At 60.4% G+C, this 19,308-nt stretch overlaps 2 protein-coding genes across 4 annotated transcripts; one reads left to right on the top strand and one right to left on the bottom strand.

The window, feature by feature from the left end:
• Window positions 1-288: 288 nt before the first annotated feature.
• On the bottom strand, window positions 289-14,165 carry GATA2 (GATA binding protein 2). 3 transcript variants are annotated; one of them, XM_086697293.1, is made up of 7 exons: window positions 13,873-14,165; window positions 8,637-8,845; window positions 7,682-7,958; window positions 6,606-7,247; window positions 4,720-4,865; window positions 2,760-2,885; window positions 289-2,253 (listed from the first exon to the last, which is right to left on the bottom strand). In XM_086697293.1, the coding sequence occupies exons 3-7, from the start codon at window positions 7,908-7,910 to the stop codon at window positions 1,954-1,956; spliced, it is 1,443 nt and encodes a 480-aa protein (XP_086553419.1). In that variant the 5' UTR covers window positions 7,911-7,958; window positions 8,637-8,845; window positions 13,873-14,165; the 3' UTR covers window positions 289-1,953. The 3 variants fall into 3 exon arrangements, with proteins under 3 accessions (XP_086553419.1, XP_086553420.1, XP_086553421.1); XM_086697294.1 differs by lacking the exon at window positions 13,873-14,165 and adding an exon at window positions 9,295-9,712; XM_086697295.1 differs by lacking the exon at window positions 8,637-8,845.
• Window positions 14,166-14,229: 64 nt separating this feature from the next.
• On the top strand, window positions 14,230-19,025 carry LOC147583444 (uncharacterized). The gene is given in 1 exon segment (XM_086697296.1): window positions 14,230-19,025. A coding segment is annotated over 1 exon segment (864 nt). The 5' UTR covers window positions 14,230-17,203; the 3' UTR covers window positions 18,068-19,025.
• The last annotated feature ends 283 nt before the right edge of the window (window positions 19,026-19,308 follow it).

Below are 19,308 nucleotides of genomic sequence, written 5' to 3' on the forward strand. Positions count from 1 at the left end.
TTCTACAAGAGCCCCAGGAAAAGGATCAGTATGTAGGCCAAAGGCTGGAGAAACCATGGCCTCCCCTTGTATCCCCAGTATCCACCCAGCCATCAGGACCCCCAATGAGGTGACAATGAGGAAATTCAGATGGGAGCAATGCAGGGGAGGGGCATCAGGGTCTCAAACCCCAGCCAGACAGGAGCCCTTCTCTCCAAATCACTGGGCCGCAGAACCCGTTAGGTCTGACCACTAATCTCCACACACAGGACTCAGCAGCCTGGGAGCCCACAAGATCGGCCAGAGGCATTCACAAAAAGTATTTTATTATTCTTAACAGTATTCACTTCAAAGGAATAGGAGGATAGCATACAATTTTTTTACAGACAATATATAAATGTTGTACATAATTAACAATAACTTAGTTCACTAATCCAAAATAAAACAAGCCAAATAAAACATAAAAACAGAAAATACTGCGGATTCTTTTTCTTATGCGGATACTAGTACAAAATAAGTTACTTCTGGCTGTGGTGCCCCCGCAGCGATCGCCTACCCATATTGCACTTGGTCGACTACATCAGCACAATCCTGGTCCTGGGCCGGCCCTCGCCGGCCGCCGCACCCCACCACCTCCGCATACAGAATCTAAGCTCGGACACGGTTATGTACAGCTGTACCTTGGGAAGGATCCAGACAGCCACAGCAAAGCAGAGCACAACCCAGGCGTCTCCAGGGACCCCGGCAGGGTCGTGGCCTCTCCCTGGACCCACCCCCCAACTCCTGCCTCTGCCACCTGCCAGACCAGCCCCTGGAGGCCAAGAGCAGCCAAAGCCCCTCCCCAGGCCCCCAGCTCCCCGTTTGAGGACTGTGGGATCCAAGAACTTTTCCAAAAATAATTGCAAAGCTACAGCCTTGGTTTGTAGGTTTTATTCCTTTCCACAGCAAGGGCTTCCGTGGCAACGTACAATTGACTGGACCCAAAATGAGTTTAAAAATAAAACAACTAACTCCTCAGCGAGTTAAGCTTATGCAGTCTTTTGTATATATATATATATATTTTTTTTTTCTTTTGTCTCAGAGTGGGAGGGAAGGGGGTCGAGGGGTGAGCAGAAAAAGGATGTTATGTACAGGGGTCCACCTGGCAGAGGAGTCAGGCTGTGGCTCAGGCTCGTTAAGGGGACACGGGTCACACCAGCTTCGGCCTCAGAGCCAGGGGAGCGATCTGGGAGACATTTCCCCTCTCAAGAAAATGTTGTTTCCTTCCTGTGACCCAGCCCTGGCCTGGGAATCTGCGCAGGACCGCCCATGATTGTCTCTGCCCTCCAGGGCCGGGCCGCCAGGGCACACACCGCTCAGCCTCCCCGGGCCGGTGGTGGTCCGGCTGTACTGGCTCAGCCCAACCTGAGCTCCAGCTGTTTCAGAGAGGGAAGCCAGAGGGGATGGTGCGGGCCGAGGGCCCCGCACACCTGCCCCCAGAGCCCTAGCAAGCAGGTGGGCCAAGCGGTACTTGGCGCAAAAAGACCCAGAGAACCTAGGGCAGCTCGGACCTCCAAGTCTCCCAGTCCTTGTTAAAAACAAGAGCAAAATAAATTACTTTTGCCTACTCCCTTCTCCTCCCAAAAACGGTCTTCTTCATTTGTCCCCTGCCTCCCTCCTTTTCTCTTCAAAAAGTTGTCCGTTCTGTTCTCCAAACAATCGTCCGTGATGGAAACCCCACCTGGGCAGGAAGCCGGGCCAAGGCCGCCCCCCAGCCTGGGTGAGGATCTTCACCGTGACCGCCGACGGCCGAGTGGAGCGCCCACAGGAGAGGCAGCTTGGGGCTCCGACTGGGCTGGCGGGAGTGCCATCAGTCTTCAGGGAAGGGCAGGCAGCTAAGGGTTTGCCCCCACCCCACCCTGCCTAGGGGCGCCCAGCCTCGCACCGCAGGCCACCCTCCTCGGCATCCATCCGTCCATTTGTGGGGGGCCGTCCCTAGCCCATGGCGGTCACCATGCTGGATGGGTGGGGGTGGCCAAAGGAGAGACTGGAGGAGGGGTGGATGGGCGTTGGGGTGGGCAAGATGTGTCCCGAGTGGCTGAAGGGTGGGAGGTGGCCCACGGGCGCCATGTGTCCAGCCAGGGCGGCGGCGCTGAAGGGGGAGGCCTTCTCCTGCATGCACTTGGACAGCTCCTCAAAGCACTCTGCACCTTTCTTGTTCTTCTTGGACTTGGTGGACATCTTCCGGTTCCTAGTCTGGATCCCTTCCTTCTTCATGGTCAGCGGCCTGTTCACCTGGAGGCAACCACAAAACCGTCAGGGGGGTCTAGTTCCCTTCCCAGAACAAGACCCCACCCCCCAGCTTCCACGTGGCGCCAAAGGCGGGTCTGGGCTCGGGACCCCACTTGCAAACGCCCTCGGCCCGCCAGGGTCTTCCCATCAGCCTGCCGCCCTTTCAAGAAAGGTCTCGTCTCTTTCACTGTGTGGGACCCGCAGGCCAGGCCAGTTGAGCCCACTAAGTGCCAGCACTGCCCCCCATCGACACAACCGAACTCCACACCCACCTTTTGTTTTAAAAAGACACCACTTCCCCAGACCGCCGCCCGTGGAGGCCACACTTGCAGCCAGCTTGCCCCCTCTTATGGGAAGCCCTTCTGGCACTTGGGGCTTGCCCGCTGGGGGAACAGCCGCCTCCCAAGCCAAGCCACGCTGGAGATTGTGGCTGGGGCCCCGCGCCTGGCAGCACAAAGAGCCGCGGTCCCCGGGGAGGGGCGGGGCGGGCCGGGGAGGGGCGGACTCACATTGTGCAGCTTGTAGTAGAGGCCACAGGCGTTGCAGACAGGGTCCCCGTTGGCGTTTCGGCGCCATAAGGTGGTGGTTGTCGTCTGACAATTTGCACAACAGGTGCCGGCTCTCCTGGCGGCCGACTGGGAGGGGAGGGTGGCGTCAGCAGGCTGGGCTCCCACGCCCCACCTCGACCTCCCTCCCCGACCCTCACCCCAAGCCCCCCCCCCCATCCCTGCCAACTTAGCCCAGGAGCGGGAAATCTCACAGGGGAATCCAAGCATCTCAGAAGCCGTGGAATTTTAGAATTTGAGACCTAAGCCATCGCAGAACTCAGAATAAAGAACTCTCAGAAGCCTGATCTCAGAATCAACAGGGGCGCAAGAGCTGAAGGGAAAAATCAGCCACCGCCCCCAACCCTTAAACTAACTCTGTAAAAGGGGAAACTGAGGCCCTGAGAAGGGCTCTTTTGGTTTAGAAGGCTGGCTCACATGTCCGCATGACTCTCCACGACCCACAGTCCTGGGTGTGACCTCGCCTGAGGCCAGGGCAGGGACGTCAAATGTTTAGGGAGTCTAGAGCGGCACCGTCCAATATGATCGCCACTAGCCAGGTGGGGCTGTTTAAATTCAACTGAACTACGATTTAATAAAATTAGAACTTCGTTCCTTCCTTTGCACAGCCGCATTTCAAGGAACCCACAGCCCCAACCATAGTGGGCAGTGCAGATCCAGAACATTTCCATCACCGCAATGCTGGTCTGTCCCACACCCTGTACCCCAAACCAGAGTGCTCACTGCCCCGCAGCCCCTCAGGGAATGCAGGCCAGAGATGTCTGGGAATAAGTGCCTGGTTTCTGGAAAAGGGAAAAGTGAGAGAAAGTAAGAGAGTCTTCACCCAAGAAAGCAGATCTCCTCTTGTGGGCCCACCGGCCCAGCCCCACAGTGACAGAATGTGTCTGTCCCCCGCAACACTCCCCAGTGAACCGCAGGCAGCAGGGCTGGGGTTGGGGGAATGAGACCAGCAAAGGCCAGGAGGGCCCTAGGCCGGAGCTCCAACCTCCTCGACAGCAACAGCGGAGGGACCTGCCGGTCTGCTGCCTCAGAGGCGGGGAGGGTGAGGGTGAGTAAGCAGCCTGAAGCTGGAATTCTGACTCAGGGGCCAACACCGTATCCTCCACCCCTACCCCCACCCGGGCCCTCACCCCGCCCGCACTCAGGGTGGGGAAAAAAAAGGGGGCCCCCAAAGCGGCCAGCGATTTAAGCCTCATAAATCACTTCGCCCTGAAAAAAATATATTTATTATTCTTAGCATTTTACGCATTATTTGCAGAGCGGAGGGTATTAGAAATTTCAAAACAGCCCAGCGAGAGGCAGGACTGAGCCGAGGAGAGGCTCTAAAACTCGCGGAGTCCGGAAACAGATACGCGAAGTTTCCTTATCTTCAGGCTGCAGATGTCCGGATAGGAAACTCCGGCAGGAGATCCGAAAGGGCATTTTTTTAAATCACTCAAATGAAAATACACAGTATAGGTGACTCCATGGAAAAATAATAAAGGGCAGGTTTTTTTGGTGGTTGGTGTGTGTGTTTTATTTAAATAAGCGTGAGGAGACTGTGTTCTGGGCTACAAGGAAAATTACTTCATGGCCCTATTTTTAAAGAGAGTTAAACAGAGGCCAGGGGACAGGAGTTGGGCCCTTGGACACTCAACTTTGGGGAGCCCTGAGCTCAGTGGGGGGAGGGTACCTGGTGGGCTGCAGAGGGGGAAATCTGGCCTGAAAAAAAATCTGGCCTAAAAGAAGGGTGACCCCCAAGCGATTTAAATGATAAGAGGATTTCAAGAGGCAACGCAGCTGCATTTGAAGGGTTTGGTGGTGTTACTCTTATTTTTTAAATAAATTGCCGGCTCCAGTCCAGGTCGGCGTCAGGGTGCTGCCCACCGGCCCCCTCCCCATCCACCTGCTGCCCCGCGCCTACCAGTCTCCGCTTAGGCTTGATGAGTGGCCGGTTCTGCCCATTCATCTTGTGGTAGAGCCCGCAGGCGTTGCACAGGTAGTGCCCGGTGCCGTCCCGCCGCCAGAGAGGGGTGGCTGTGGCCCCACAGTTGACGCATTCCCGGCCTTCTGAAGGGGGACAGGGAGAGACGCCGGCCCGCTTAACGGATAAGGTCGAGGGGAGAGAGGCAGGGGTGGGCCAGCGCCAATCAGGCAGTCGGCTGCCTCGGCCCGGATGCTTCAGGGGGTGACTTTTAGCTCCAACCCTGGGCAGGAAGAGGGACGCAGAGGAGGCTTCCCCGCCAAAGGAGATGAGTTCAGAAAGTAGCTTTAAGGCCAAGTCTCCCTCTTCAAAACCCTGGCTTGAAGGAAGGGAAATGGGGCTGGAGGGAGGAGTGGGGCCAGGGCCCCAGGGATTCTGGGCGCGACAATGAAAGGGTATTTACAGCAAACTTCGCCGAAGGCTGGGCGGTGGCAGGAGTGGCCCAGCTCGACCCGGCTGGGCCTGGGAGGACTCTGCCTTGCTTTCTAGTTCTGCCTCTTCGGTCTGTCCCTTTCCCCAACTTCGTCTGCCACCTTCCGATTGATTCTCTGCCCCGCGTCCTCTGCCCTCAGCTCCTACCCTCTTTCTGTTCTCGGAGCAAGGGAATTTCCTTCTTTCTCCCCAGCTGCCCTCTTTTCCGCTGAGGCCCTAGAATTCAGTCCCGGACTCGCATACAAGGTGTTGCTCTTTAAAATAAAACACATCCCAAGCCCTTTCGTTTCGAAGTTAAGCAGGCTAAGTGACCTTGGTCTTCTGTCGGTGGTGGTGTTTTTGCTTTTTGGTTTTTGTTGTTGTTTTAAAAGGCCATCTGGAATTCAAATACAACGTAAAACAAACTTGGGAGAAAGGGCTAATTTAAGGCAAGGTAGCTGGCCTGCGAACAGGGGTCCTGGGGTGGGGCTGAGGTGGGTGCCAGGGACGGTGAGGGCAACCAGGCAAGGTAGCTGGACGCCTTACACCGTGTTGCCCGGGAAAAAATTTTCCCTGTTTAGTTTAAACTAAATTGTCGATATACCTGGGCAAGGAAAGGTTCCTGGACTCAGGAGTAAAAGTTTTAAAAATCTTCTTCTTCCTTAGCTTAAAGGGATTGGAAGGGAGGCATTGACAGCGAGAGCCCCGCGCTGGCTCGGTTTCTGCTCTCCAGCCAGGTTCTGGGACGGAACCAGTGTGGCCCCAGCCGTCTCCTCCGGCAAAGGGGCAAAGCTACCTACAGCTTCCTCACCTCACTCTAGCCTTCGGGGAGGGAGAGTGAAGGATGCGCCAGCGGGCAGGGAGCAGGAACGACTCCCGGGAATGCTGCTTTGGGGGAAATCTCCCAAGGAGATTGGGAAACATCGAAATCCCACGATTTGGACTGCCTGACTTGGAGAACCAGATTCCTTAAGGGTCTGGAGCGTACCCACAGCACGCACACACACAAAAACACGCACACACAGCCTCGCTGCTGTCACTTGTTACTGCATTCCCTCACACAAGTCAAGAGGCCGCTCAAATTTTCACTTAAGATTCAGGGAAGGGAAGGGGGAATCCCCGGTCTGGGTTCAGTCTGGCAGTGGCCAACCTTGGAAGGGAGGGTGAGGAGGGGGAAGGGAAATGAACTTTGGGGGCAACCCTGGACAGTTAAGGAAAGGACAAAAGTTTTAGGGCTCCCTCTCCCTCATTCTGGGTTCTCAAACGTCTGTTGGGTTCTATTAGAGAGAGACTTCACCCATCCCCAGATCTGGAAGACTGGCACTGCCCCGCCTCCCATATCATAGCCCCCGACCCCCACAAACAAAGGCACAGACCAACCCCACTCCCATTGGCTCCCTGGCACTTGTCTTTACCTGAACAGGAGCGTGCCTTGCTGCGCTGCTTAGGGGTGAAGCTGGAGGCAGGGCCACCCAGGAAGCCTCCGGGGTGGAAGAGTCCGCTGCTGTAGTCGTGAGCAGCGGCGGGCACGTAGGAGGGGTAGGTGGGGATGGGGTGGTGTGTGGCAGGCTGGGTGCCCATGGCAGCCAGGCCTGGGCGCAGGGGACTGCCGCTTTCCATCTTCATGCTGTCGGTCAGTGACACCTGGTACTTGACCCCATCCTTGTCCTCCCCCCGGGCTGCATTACCCCCTGCGGAAGAGGAGGCTGGGGAGGCAGCCCCGGTGGTGCTGGGGTCAGGGGACACTTCCTTGGGCGGAGTGGGTGGGAAGCCGAAGAGGTGGGAGCCAGAGTGGGCTGCAGTGGGAGTGAGGGAGGCCACAGAGCTCCCGCTGCCTCCCCCACTCCCACCCCCTGCCCCTGGGTACACGGAGAGGGGGCCTCCGGGGCCTCCAGCAGCTGAAGGGTGCAGCGGCGTCTTGGAGAAGGGGCTCACGGTCCAGGGATTGTGGTGGTGCGCTGCAGCCGCGGAGAGGGCTGCTTTACCCCCATCGAGCCAGGGCAACCCCGGGCTGTGCAACAAGTGTGGGCGGCACATCTGGCCTCCGGTCAGGCGGGCTGCGGGAGGAGGGAGAGGGGTCAGGGTGCGCAGAGGCCGAGCCGCGCCATGACAGATACACGGGACCACAACTCACAAAACAGCTAGCAGTAACATTCTTCCCAAAGAAAACCAGAAACATAATACCCCAACCGGTAATAATCAAGAATGTCAGTCCGGAGCTGAAGGACAAGTGGCACCCGAGGAACCCCACCAGACCAGGGCCTCGAGGGAACCCGCACAGGCCAGCTGGGAATTGGGCAAACACCCTGCGGTGCCCAGACCCTCCTCAAGAGGCTGCTGCCCCCACCTTTCCCGCCCCAATTTTTCAGCTGCCTCTATTCCTGCGAAGCTCACATCCGGGAAGCAGGCCGCCGGGCCCTCCTCCCCTCCCGCGCCTGGCGCGCGGCGCACGGCTCCTGGGCTCCCAGTCACCCACTGGCCTTGGGCTCACCGTGCGCGGGGCTGTAGGAGACGCGCGCCCGCGCGTGGGCTGGGTTGGCGTAATAGGGGTTGCCCTGCGAGTCCAGGTGGTTGAAGAAGACGTCCACCTCGTCGGGAGGCAGCAACTGCGCGGGCTCCATGTAGTTGTGCGCCAGGCCCGGATGGTGCGAGTCAGGGTGCTGCGCGTTCAGCACGGCGGGGTGCGCCATCCAGCGCGGCTGCTCCGGCGCCACCTCCATGGCCGGGAGTGGAGGCTCGGGATCTGGGCCGAGGCGGTGGCGGCGTCCCTGCGCGACGGAAGGGGGCGTGAGGGGCGCCGCCACGGCCTGACACCCCCAAAGTCCCGCCACGCGGAGTCCCGCACGCCGCTGCGCCCCAGCAGAGCCCGGCCGAGGCACAGTCCCGGGTGGGAGGAAAGCTCAAAGCTCAAAACGAAAGGAAGGCGGAGGAGATCGGTCAGCCGCTCACATTCACATGGTGACCCCCAGTCCCAGAGCCACACATCCGTGCACACCGGCTCACACACGGGCACAAGCCCCGACACCAGTGACCCCAACAAACACAGAGTCTCACTTTAAATCGGACACTCACACTGACCACCCCCCTCCTTCCCGGGACACAAACGCATAAACACAGACTGAAAGTTGAAGACAGGCGCCTGGGCACCCACTGGGCACATGATCTTAGCGACACGCACATACCTGCACTTGGCGCCGGATACACATACCAGCTTGACGACCCCCCCCCCCCAAAAAAAAAAACCACACACACTAAGCCCCAGCGGCTGGGAGCCAGCCTCCCCCCACCCCCGCCCCAGCTCACTCCCAGGAGGCACAATCAAGACCTCTCACCAAGGCACACCAAAGCAGTCACCGAAGCCTGGCCCCGGCCTTGACCCACCGAAAGGACCTCTCAGAGCTTGGCGCGCCCCAGGCCCCCCGCCAGCTCTCGCACCCCAAACTTACACACGCAACGCCGCAGGGAGGGGGGCCACGGCCTCGGGGACGGAGGTTCAGCACCGGCGGGAGCCCCGGGAGTGGCGGGCTCAGGAACGGCGCTTCAGGCGGCTGGGCTCACGGAGTAGGAGCGGGGGACAGCGCGCGCCTCGGCCTCAGGCCCGCCCGGCTCCGGCCCCTCGGCATCCTCCGGCCGCCCTGGCGCCAGCTCGCGACTCCTGCACAGACATGAAGCGGGGGCCGTGCACGCCTAAGAAGCCCGCGCCAGCCAATCAGCGCCGCGCGCCGCCCAGCCTCCGCCCCCCATTGGCTGCGCCCGCAACTCCCGGACCGCCGGACTCCCGGACTGACCCGCAGGCCTGCCCCCCTCCGCCGGCGGGCCCCCTCCCAGCGCCCTCCCGGCGGCCCCTGCTGCCAGTGCCCCCCGCCGGGACCCTCACCCCACCGGCCGACTGCTGCGCCCCCTCTTGCGGACACTCCTGGATCCGTCTAACCCCAAGACCCTCTTCCCAGTTACTAACCAACTGGAGACCCCCTCCCCGGCAGCCTGGGTCCCGCACCCTCTGGGCGTCTGGGTGTCCTCTCCCCAGGACCCCCGCTCTTCCACTCTCTCAGATCCCACCTCCTTTACCACTGAACGTGGCCAGTTGGAGTCCCAACTACCTACCCAGGCCGTTCCCTCCCCCGACTCGGGCTATGGCTGAGCAGGGGGTTGGGAGGACAGCTTCGAGACAGCAGGAGCGGTGAAGGGCAGGAACTACGGGGCTCGAGTGGGCACCTGGGCCTCGGACAAGAGGCCGTTTAGGACTGTGCTTGACCGGGTGGAGGTGGCCTGGCTGGCGGCTCCAGAGAGGGGGAGGGGGCGTCCCCTTCCCGGGCGTGGCCTTCGCAGACCAACGGGCCGAACTGCCTGGGGCGAGGCCATGGAGACCCGGACTGGCGCCGGCGCCGGCTCGAAGGAGACGCCTCCGGGCAGGAGAAGGCATTTTTCCCTCCTGGGGGTCCCTAAGGCGGCCCCTGGGGAGAGGGAGGCGATAGACTGAGAGCTCTGTCCCCTAAGTCACCTGGAACTGCTCTCCACAACACCTCCAATGCACAGATCCAGCTCTGTGGGTGGAGTGGGCCCCCGTGCACAAATCTCCTTGCTCTCTCCCATTGTACAGACATAGGAGACCGAGGCTCGAAGGGAGCCTATGGCCGACGGGGGGGGGGGGGGGGGGAGGGTCGGAAACAAAGAACTTTGGGGAGATTGAGACAGGTGCGGGGGTAAGGGGGGAATAATCGTCGTCCTCCAGCCCCTCTCCCTTAGCTGGGTCTACGGCTCTCTCGTAGTGGGAGCCCAGAGGGATCCCAGGTGGGTCCGGGACAGGGGAGAGGGCGGGGGTCCGGGCCACCCCCGGGAGGGTGGGGGGAGGGGCGGCGGGATTGACAGTCGGTAATTGGGTAACTGGAGGCGGCTTCTCCGGCCGGGCGGCCCCGCCACCGCGACGCCGGGGCCCTGACGTCACCCGATTCGCCAGGAAATGAACTTTTTAATAATCCGAGGAGGGAGGAAAGCCCTTGGTCCCCTCGGCTCGGGGGGCTCCCGGCCAGGCCCAGCTCCGCGGGAGCGCCCGTCACCCTCTCCCAGACCAGCTCTGGGCAGCGCCGGGGGGCGCAGGCACAGGCTAGGGGCCTCCTCCTGCCTTTGCGTCCGGCTGTCCGTTGATCTGTCCGAGGCCCTGGCCGCAGGTAAAGACGCGGGGCTGAAGGCGCGGAGCCCCATTTGGCTGGGAACCAGCGCGTCTTGGGCGCTTGGGGACCCGCCTGCCCTGGCGGCCCGCTGCGCCTCCCGCTCCGCTCCACTCCGGGGCGCGCGGAGCCCGCCTGGTCTACTCGGAACTCCGCTCCGCATAAGAGAGGCCGGCGCCAGCTGAGTAAAGCGCGCCGGGGCCGGGAGTGGGAGCGCGAGGCCGCGGGCGCCGGGCCTCTGCGGCCAGGCCGGGCAGGTGATTGGCCTCAGTGCCTTCCGGTTCGCGCTACCCGAAACGCGCGCGGTCTGGCCGGGACTCGCTGCCTCTCTGTTCGTCTGTCTCTCCTCCCTGCCTTTAGTTTATGATTCTTCATCAACGCGTAAAATGCAATCGTCGGAGCCTCGAGACTGTTTTGCGTCCCTGGAACCTAGCAGGAGCTTATCAAAGACACCGCCGCCCCGGGGACAATCCCTGGTGTCAGGCAAGACTGCCCCGCCAGCTCGAACCCCGGGACCCAGCTCAGGAGGCAGCCAGCCGCTTGCCAGACCCGGGGCCGTGAACGCCGGAGCCGAGCGGAAGATTTCCGTGGGTCTGCGATCCGCGCCTCGGCTCGCAGGGAGGTGGCTACTCTGGGCGCTCGGGAAAGCAGGTAATTCGCTTTATTTTCCCCAAAGGCGTGGTTCAAATTACCCCCGTTCGGGGTGGGTCTGCAGTTTCATCATTACGAACTCGGCTAGAAGCCCCTCCGAGGCAGCCTGAAGCCCCTCTGGGGCAGCGTCTTGGGCCACCGCAGAAGTGGAGGTGACCAGCCTGGCCGGGCCCCCCGCCTGAACGGCAGCCCTGAGCTGCCCGCTGGCCTGGCGCAGAAGCGAGCACTGGCGGGGATTTAATTACCCCGCTCGGCGGCTCAGAAAATCGCCGCGCAGAGGAGCTTAGCAGGGCAGTTAAGCAATGCTTGAGCAGGGGCCTCAGGAGATCCGCACGAGTCTCCCTTCCCGCAATCCCGGCCTAGAGGGGAGGAAAAAAAAGGGGTGGGGAGGGAGCCCTGCCAGGTCTCTTGAGGCCCGAGGTTGCCTTCCTCCAAAAGGCAGGCAGGCAGGCAGCCGGCTTGGCGGAGGCCTCCACTATGGTTGGAGCTCCTGCGTTGGACGCGGGACTACTGCGTTCTCCCGCAGGAACGAACCCGCCTGGGAGAGAGAAGAGGGGCGCCAGGCAGGAGAAGGCCCAGCTGGTCAGTAAAACACACCTCCCCCATCATGAGTGTGTGCGTATGCCAGACAGACCAAGGACCACTAGTCAGGCATCTTGCCTAGTAGGCAGCAAAGACCATCCTATCACTTGCACGCAAACAAACGTCCGGGGAGGCTCAGGGCAGCCCCCCCAATCAGCTAGGATTGTGGGGGGCACCCTCACACATGAGGAAAGCAGATTTATTTCGGTTTATAGCCTGGGGCTTCAGGGTCTCCAGATCACCTTCAGAGGGACGTGACCCCTTTTCCATGTTTCTGTTGGTTTCCAAGGGTTGTTGCTAATGCGGGTGCTGCGTTTTGATCGCACTGAGAAGCTGTCACTTTCCTTACATGAGAACAAGACTTCAGGAAGGACTGGCGATGGGCAGCAGAGAAACTGAATGTTCCAACAGCCTTTTTCAAGTAGCCTGAGATTCCCCAAGAAAGCATGGGTCCTAACGGCTCAAGATGCGTTCTCTGGGGAGCTGGAGGCTCAGGGATCCAAGGCCAGGTTCTAGTGGGCCTCACCCACCGGCCTCGGCTCTCAGCTGCCCCTGCCCGGTCTTCCCCTCCCCTCCGTGCCCTTTGTTTAAACTTCTCTCATCCAAGGTGGCCCCTCTGGGACCATAAGTTTGCCCTCTCTTTGTAACCTAATTCTTCTCGCCTTTTCCTATGGGCATCTAATTGGCCAGCGGTGGAGGGGAGATTCAAAGAAATCAGTTTGCTTAAGGACTGCCTTCCATAGGGATATTTAATTGGCAACCCAGCGACCTTCGAGCCCCACACTGGGGATGTGCCTTGAGGGGTACTGAGGAGGAAGAGGGGGCCTGCTTTAGCCAGAGGGGTTCAGAAGTCCCCATAGGGTAAGGCCTCTCAAATCTGCTCAGGCCTGCAGCCATCCCCCCACCCAGGGGTTCTGCAATGGAGGGACCAGGACTCCAACAGCCCCTTCTGCTCGCTGGGGTTCATTTTCAGCCCCCCAAATGTGAAGGCTTCTTCTCCTCTCTGGCCTCCATGATGGCTTTCCCACCCTTTACGTCTTTAGGGCCGTTTCGAATCGTAAAACCCGGGCTGAGAAGTCTCAGCGCCCTGGGCTGAGGTGCCTGAGAGATCATGTATCTCCTTATCAGGTTCTAACCACCCACCTCCAAGCCGTACAGCCTCCCCCATAGGCCCTGCTGAGACCTGCAGACAATCGGTCAGCGTTTCTCCTTCCTTCAAGCACAGGCACGGTTTACTCAGAGAGCCTGGCGGTCCTGCGGCCCGGCAGCATGACAACTGGTAAATCCGTTTCGTTAGACGCAATTTGTTTGCAATTTGTCGACCCGGCTGGGAAACTCTCTCCAGACGCCTGGGTAGCCGCAACGGCCCTACCTGCTTCTCAAATCCTGCCCACTCATAAACGAATCCCAGCGCTAGGTGCCTGTGTAGACCCGGAGCTCACCGCCAGATGTTCCCGATCCCCGGGAGACGTAGCTTTTTCCAAAACAACGAATTTCCTTCCGTGTTTTCCGGGAAAGGAGCGGCCGCCACTCCCGGGGGCCCTGAACGCCGGATCTTTCCCCTTGCGGTTGGGGCAACCTGGAGTTCAAGCCTGGCCGCCGCCGAAGGATTCTGAATGCCCGGCGTCCAGACAGACCCAGACCGCCGCCGTCTACGCCTCCCGGCGGCAGATCTCGGAGCCCGCGGCGGCCCCATTCTTATTGAAATCCCACTAAACAGATTCCGGCTCCGGCTTGGGGCAGGGGGGAGACTTCCAGACCCGGCGCTCTCCCCCACCCGCACCCCAGCCACACAGGATAAAGGGCCGCGGGGCGCAGCGCGCGGGGGCGCACGCAGGAGCGAGCCGGGTTAAGCCGTGCAAAGCCGGCGCACGGGACCAGCCGGCAGGTGCAGCCGCGGCTCGGCGGCCGGGCTTGGGCGCCTCCGCCGCCTTGGCCCGGAGGTGGGGGCGGCCGAGACAAAGACCCCAGCCCGGGGGCCGGGAGGTGGGGCGCTTTGAGAGGCATCGGGAATAACCGGGGCTCGCGGCCTATGTGTGGCTGCATCCGAGAAATGGGAAAACAAGAGGCCCGACGCGGGCCTACTGTCCTCGACTCCGCAAATACTCCCTCAGCATCAGGCCCCTATGACCTGGGGTTCGAGCCGCTGGTAGGACCAGGGCGAACCCCGAAGGCCACAAGTCAGGGGCCACGGGCTAGGGGGACTGCGTTTAGGGGGCCGGGTGGTTCAAACCTGGGGACTAGAAGGGCCCTGGGGCCAGGCGGAGGTGGGGGTACTTACCCAGCGAGGTGCGGCGGGCGGCGCCCCCGGGTGGACGGGGCCGGAGCGGAGCGGGGCGCACAGCGCGGTGCGTGGCTAGCGTGGCTAGGTGGGCCCACAGGACCCTGGTGCGAGCTGTCGGCGTTCACCAGCAGGGCCCGGGTGGCGCGCCGAGTGGCCGCATGGTGCGCGGCGGGCCGCTTTTGTTCGCCTAGTGGCCGACGGGGGCCGGCTGGGGTGGGGGCGAAGGCAGCCTGGAGATACAGACTTGAGCGGCGAGCCCGGGCGGCGCTGGCCTCGTTACCTCCCTCTCGCTCCCGCTGCCTCTCCCTCCCCTCCCCCGGCCGCAGCGGCCGCTGCTTTTTATTTCGACAGCACTTTGTGGGGGCGGGAGCGCCGCAGGGGGGCAGGAGGGTGCCCAGAGCTCTGCGCCCCGTTTCCCTGGTCCAGCCGCCGGGCGGCAGGCCGAGGGCCGGAAGGCACTCAAGGCGCCAATACCTTACTCGCCCATACTCCAGACTACTCCCGCCCTCGCAGGGGCGCAGGATTGAGCACCTATTCTCTCAGGGGTGTAAGCTCAGAAAGCCCGGGACGTCTCTTTTTCCGAGACTCTCCCCAGGGACCCTCATGAGCCGTGGCCACAAGCGCTCACACACACACACACACACACACACACGTACACAGACGCCTGCTCCTCCTTCTCCAATTCGCTTCCAGTAGTGCTCACACATGCACACTTCTGTGCACACGCGTTAGCGCACACAGCTGTGGCTACGTGGAAATTCTCAGCCAGGAGATCTGGGTCACACTGACATGCACGCGGGCATACACCCAAATGTAGCTTGACAATCTGGCACACACGCGTGCACGCGCGCACACACACACACACACACCTCCCTCACTTCCAGGCTGATTTTGGCTAAATGTAGACACATGGCCTCTCCCTTCCAAGCCACCTATACTCTCGCCCCAATTCCCAAACTCCCAAGGAGACCAGAGCATTTCAGGAATGGAGTTTGAGGCGGCCCCCTGGCCCATCCCCAAGGAACCCTCTCAGGAAAGAGAGGGAGTAGAGGGCTTGTCCTCGGAAGGCTGGGCAGAGGAGCTGGGGTGTGGGAATCTTCACCCCAAGAATGCTAGGGGAATCTGGTCCTTGAACTTCCAAAGTCCCTACATCAAAATTCACCTTCACAGTGGGCGTCCTCCGCTCCCCACCCCACCCTGCCCCGTCCCATTCCAGCTGCCCTGGGGAGTGAAAGTAGCCTGGGGATCTTCGGCCCAGAGAGAAAGTGCTTTGCTTTGGAAGGACTGGGAAGTCCCTGGTCCTGGGAAAACTAGTGTGTGCCCGAGAGAAGTGTCCAGCCCCCCCATCTCTGTGGCCATCTGCTATCTGTGGGTCTTTCTTTGAAGCTGATAGTGACTGTGTTGCACGTGTATGTGCTGTGTGCACTCGGGAGAAGATCTATCCTGAGGGCCCCTGTGTGTCTGTGTGCATCTGTGAGCACGTGGGAAGTCTACAAAACTGAGTGTATTAGCACGCTCATTTCTTCTTGTGGGTCCCTGGGAGTTTTATATCGACAGTCTGTGTTCTGTGGGTCCCTGAGAGTTTGTGCTTCATTATGTGTGGCTGTTTCAGAGCATGACCCCAAAAGTGCCTGTGGGAGAGTGTGTCTGTGGAACTGGATGTGTGTCCCTGTGGCTGTGTATCTGTGAGATCATTGTGTTTGTGAATCATATGATGGGAAGTGGGTATTTCCAAGTGTTTATTTATAAATTGGTGTGTGTCCCTATGTGGGTCGGTAGCAGTGTGTGTCTGGGTATCCTGTGTCTATGAATCGGAGCGTGTGTGCGTGTGTGCGTGTGTGTGTGTGTGTATGTGTGTATGTTCCGTCCTTCTTTAACAGCACTGGGTATTGGGTGTGTAACGTTGTATCTTTGGACGGATGATAGGAGCGTGGACAGTGTATCCAAGTGTGTCTGCACATCTGTCTACAGCTCCACGTATGAACTGATACGTGTTGGGGTGGGTGTTTGTGTCTGTTTATCTAGGGTGTGGACATCTGTGTGTATGAATGTATCTTGGAACTATGTGTATGTACTTCTCTACCCGGTACTACCCTGGGTCTGTCGTCTGGGGACGAGTGTGTCTCTGGGTGACACACATACTGTGTGTCTTCCCAGATCACCCACCATCCCTGACCGGCAGGGCAGGCGGCCAGTGGAGCTCTGGGGTGCCATTTGCCAGGGCACTCTCTGTCTGTCTGTGGGAGGGGGAGATGAGCTGATAAGGCTTATCTGCCGACGCCAGCGCCATGCTGAATAACTGCTCTAATGAGGTGGCCTCGCTGGGACCACCCGCTCCCAAGGCCCCCAGCCTCACTGGGGAGGGGCATGAGGGAGCCAGTTCAGGGGCACGAGAGCAAATCCCCGTGAACCCAGCAGCGCCTGAGTGTCTACAGAAGCTTTTCTACTTCTGTCTTGTTTCTTCAGAGGGGGGTTCCAGTCTTACACCCCCACCCCACCTGCCATCTCTCTGCTGGGCTGGGCTGGCCTCTGGTCTGCTGTCAGGAATACAGTCTTAAGAGGGTAGGGGGTGTGGACTGAGAGACATGGAGGCCCAGGGATGGAAAGACCCAGAGAAGGGAGAGGAGGACAGGGAGACCCGAGGACAGATTTTAAAAAGCACCGGCCATAGAGGGACAGAGACGCCAGTGGGGGCTGGAGGGGTGGGTTGGGGACACGCAGGAACAGACAAAAACAAACAACTTAAAAGTGGCAGAAAGAGTCGGAGCGATGGGAACAAAAGCAGCAAACGCGCTAACCAGACACAGCCATGAACAGAGAAACAAGGGAGGAGAGATACAGAGAGGAGAGAGAGAGAGAGCAAAACACAACAAAAACAGAGATATGGGAAGGGAGAAGGGAACCCAGGCAGGTTCCCGGAGCAGTGGGGAGAAGAGGGAGAGCAGGAAGGGCCCCAAAGAGAACGAGGGAAAAGTAGGGAGGCCGAAGACGGGCTGGGTGGGACGGACAGACCGATTGGAGGACAGCGGCAGTGCCGAGCGCCGCGCGGACGCGAGCGCGGGAGGCCGAGCGCCAGGCTGCGGGCCGGGAGGGCGTGAGCGCAGAGCCCGCGGGCCGGGCGGGGCACCGAGGCGCGGGCGGCGGTGGCGGGCAGGGGGGTCCGAGCGGGGCTGCGCCGCTGTCCGGGGTAATTTTTCATCTCGGCCGGCTAATCTTTGTTCCCGGCGAAGATAATGAATAGCCAATCGTTATCTGCCCGGCTCCCGGAGGCTGCCCGAGAATGGGGTTGTACAGGGCTGGGAATTGTTTCCAAAGTGCCGCGGAATAAATGGTGTTCCTTATCTCTGCCTTCCAGATTATCGGAGCCCTTTCAGAGCGCGCACAACAAATGCGCCCGCCATCGAATGCATCATTTACCACCGCAGATCCGCGCGCTGATGGGCAGGCAGATAGCCGTCCGCGGGGGGCACGCCGGGCGCCCTGTGCCCGCGCCGCCTGCCTGCCTGCTTGCCTGCCTGCCGGGGGCACCCGCGCGTGCGCCCCCGGGTGTGCCTGGCATGTTTGCATGGACATTCGCGTGTGCCAGTGGATGGGCACTGAACAAGAAAGGGTATTGGTGTGCATGCGGGCATGTCAAAGAAGTGTGCTACAAGAAAGCGCAGGTGTGCAAGCCCATGCTCACGGGCGTGGTGGGCGTGTGTGCTGTGAATGCCTGGAGGGGGCCCAGCTGAGGCTGTTGGAGGGTGCACAGAGGAGGGGGTATTGCACGTGAGTGCGTAGGCACGAGTGTCACTCAGGGTGGGAAGGCAGGTGTGTGAAGGAGTGGGTGTGCAAATCCGTGTGTACAGGTGTGGTGGATGAGCGTATTGAGTGCCACAGTGTACCAGTGTACCTGCCCTCGAGGAGGCCGTTGAGGAGTGCGCACAGGAGGCGGTGTCATCTGCCACTAGGTCGCGTGCCTATGTGTATATTCAGACACGGGTGTGTGCCTGCAGGTGTCCGACCCTACTCGTGCTCTGGGTTCCTACGTGCCTGTAAGCATGCGCATCCGTGCATTCCTGTGACTGTCGGGAGTGAGGGTGCCGTGGGTCAGAGTTCACCCCAGTGTGTGCCTTCGGGGAGCACGGATCTGTGTGAGGGCGGTTGTGTTGTTGTGCATCTATATGCCTGGGTGTGCCCGGGTGTACCGTAGGAGGGGCCGGGGGAAGGGCGGTCGTTGGGGCCTGTCCCTGCGCCTGCCTGGGTAGGCTCAGGACACACGGGCCGGGACCCCTCTCCAGCGTGGGAAAGAGACAGCCAGAGGAGAGAGAATGGTGTGTGCGGGTGCGACAGACTCCACAGCAAAAGGGGTGGAATGTGCTAGTGGCAGAAAACGGGGTGTGGGGGCGTGTAAGGGAGAAAGGTCTTCGAGGAGTTTGGGGACACCCAGGGGTCCCAATAGCCTCAACAGGCATGCCCTGCCGGGGGCCCCAGAGCTCCCCGCTCCGGACCTAGGGAAAGAGAGACCCGAGCCCCGCCGCCTGAGGTCCCCGCGCAGTGAGTGACACGCGCCGCCGACAAAGGCTGTATTTTTCCAGGCTCGCGCCCCGCCCGCGCGCGCGCGATGGTCCCCATGGCGACGCAGATAGCGCCGCAGCCATTTTCCCTATCTCCCCGGAGTCTATTATACGGCGGGATTAGCTCATCTCCAGGCAGGTCAAACCCAAAGTCACACAACCTGCGGCGCGGGCCCCGCCCCCCGCCCGGCCGCCCCTCCCCCGCCGGGGTCCGGTCTCTGCCCGGCGACCCTCGAGCTGCGGCCCTTGCGCAGGCGCAGAGCGCCACCTGGCGGCCACGGGTGGCCCGAGTTGGGGTCTCCGGGAGCCGACAGCCTGAACCGGAGTCACCAGGCAGAAGAGCTGTGGCAGGGGTCCTTTCCTCCAGGAGGTGGACTCTCCCAGAAGCAGGGGCTTTGTTTTGTCACTGCTGTGTCCCCAGGGCTGGGCTGACGCACGGTAGATGCTCCTTAAGTGTTTCTTGAAAGGAGAGATGGATGGCAGGAAATTACAGACCCAGCAAACTGTCAAAGGTCACGCAGCTTAGTTGGCCACAAGAAATCACTTCTTAGACTGTATCCACTGAATTTAGAATAAAAGCCAAACTGTGCAATAGCCTTTGCTGACCACTCAGACCTGGTTTCCCCCTTTCTTGCTCCAGCGGGAGCAGCCTACCTTCTGTTCTTTGAACAAACCAGAACATTCCCACTCTCAGGCCTTTGTGTCTGCTGCCCCTTTTACCAAGAGTGTATTCTGCCTCTGCTCAGATGGCACCCCTCAGAGAGCAAAAACCGAGCCTTCCGACTTTCCTTGGTCGGCATCAGGCATTTCTTTTACAGTAAGGACTTAGCACGTTGCAAAATAGTCTCCTCTCAGGGTGTGCCTGCAGCCAGCTCCC

This window comes from Puma concolor, chromosome A2 (assembly GCF_028749965.1).
Source record: "Puma concolor isolate L17-30 chromosome A2, mPumCon1.1.hap2, whole genome shotgun sequence".
NCBI lineage: Eukaryota > Metazoa > Chordata > Mammalia > Carnivora > Felidae > Puma > Puma concolor.

Excerpts from the sequence above, each read along its gene's own strand:
- GATA2 (XM_086697295.1), bottom strand. The coding sequence starts at position 7,910 with ATGGAGGTGGCGCCGGAGCAGCCGCGCTGGATGGCGCACCCCGCCGTG. Across the intron at positions 7,248-7,681 it reads CTCCTACAGCCCCGCGCACG|CCCGCCTGACCGGAGGCCAG; the intron begins GTGAGCCCAAGG and ends CTCCTCCCGCAG. Across the intron at positions 4,866-6,605 it reads CAAGGCACGCTCCTGTTCAG|AAGGCCGGGAATGCGTCAAC; the intron begins GTAAAGACAAGT and ends GTCCCCCTTCAG.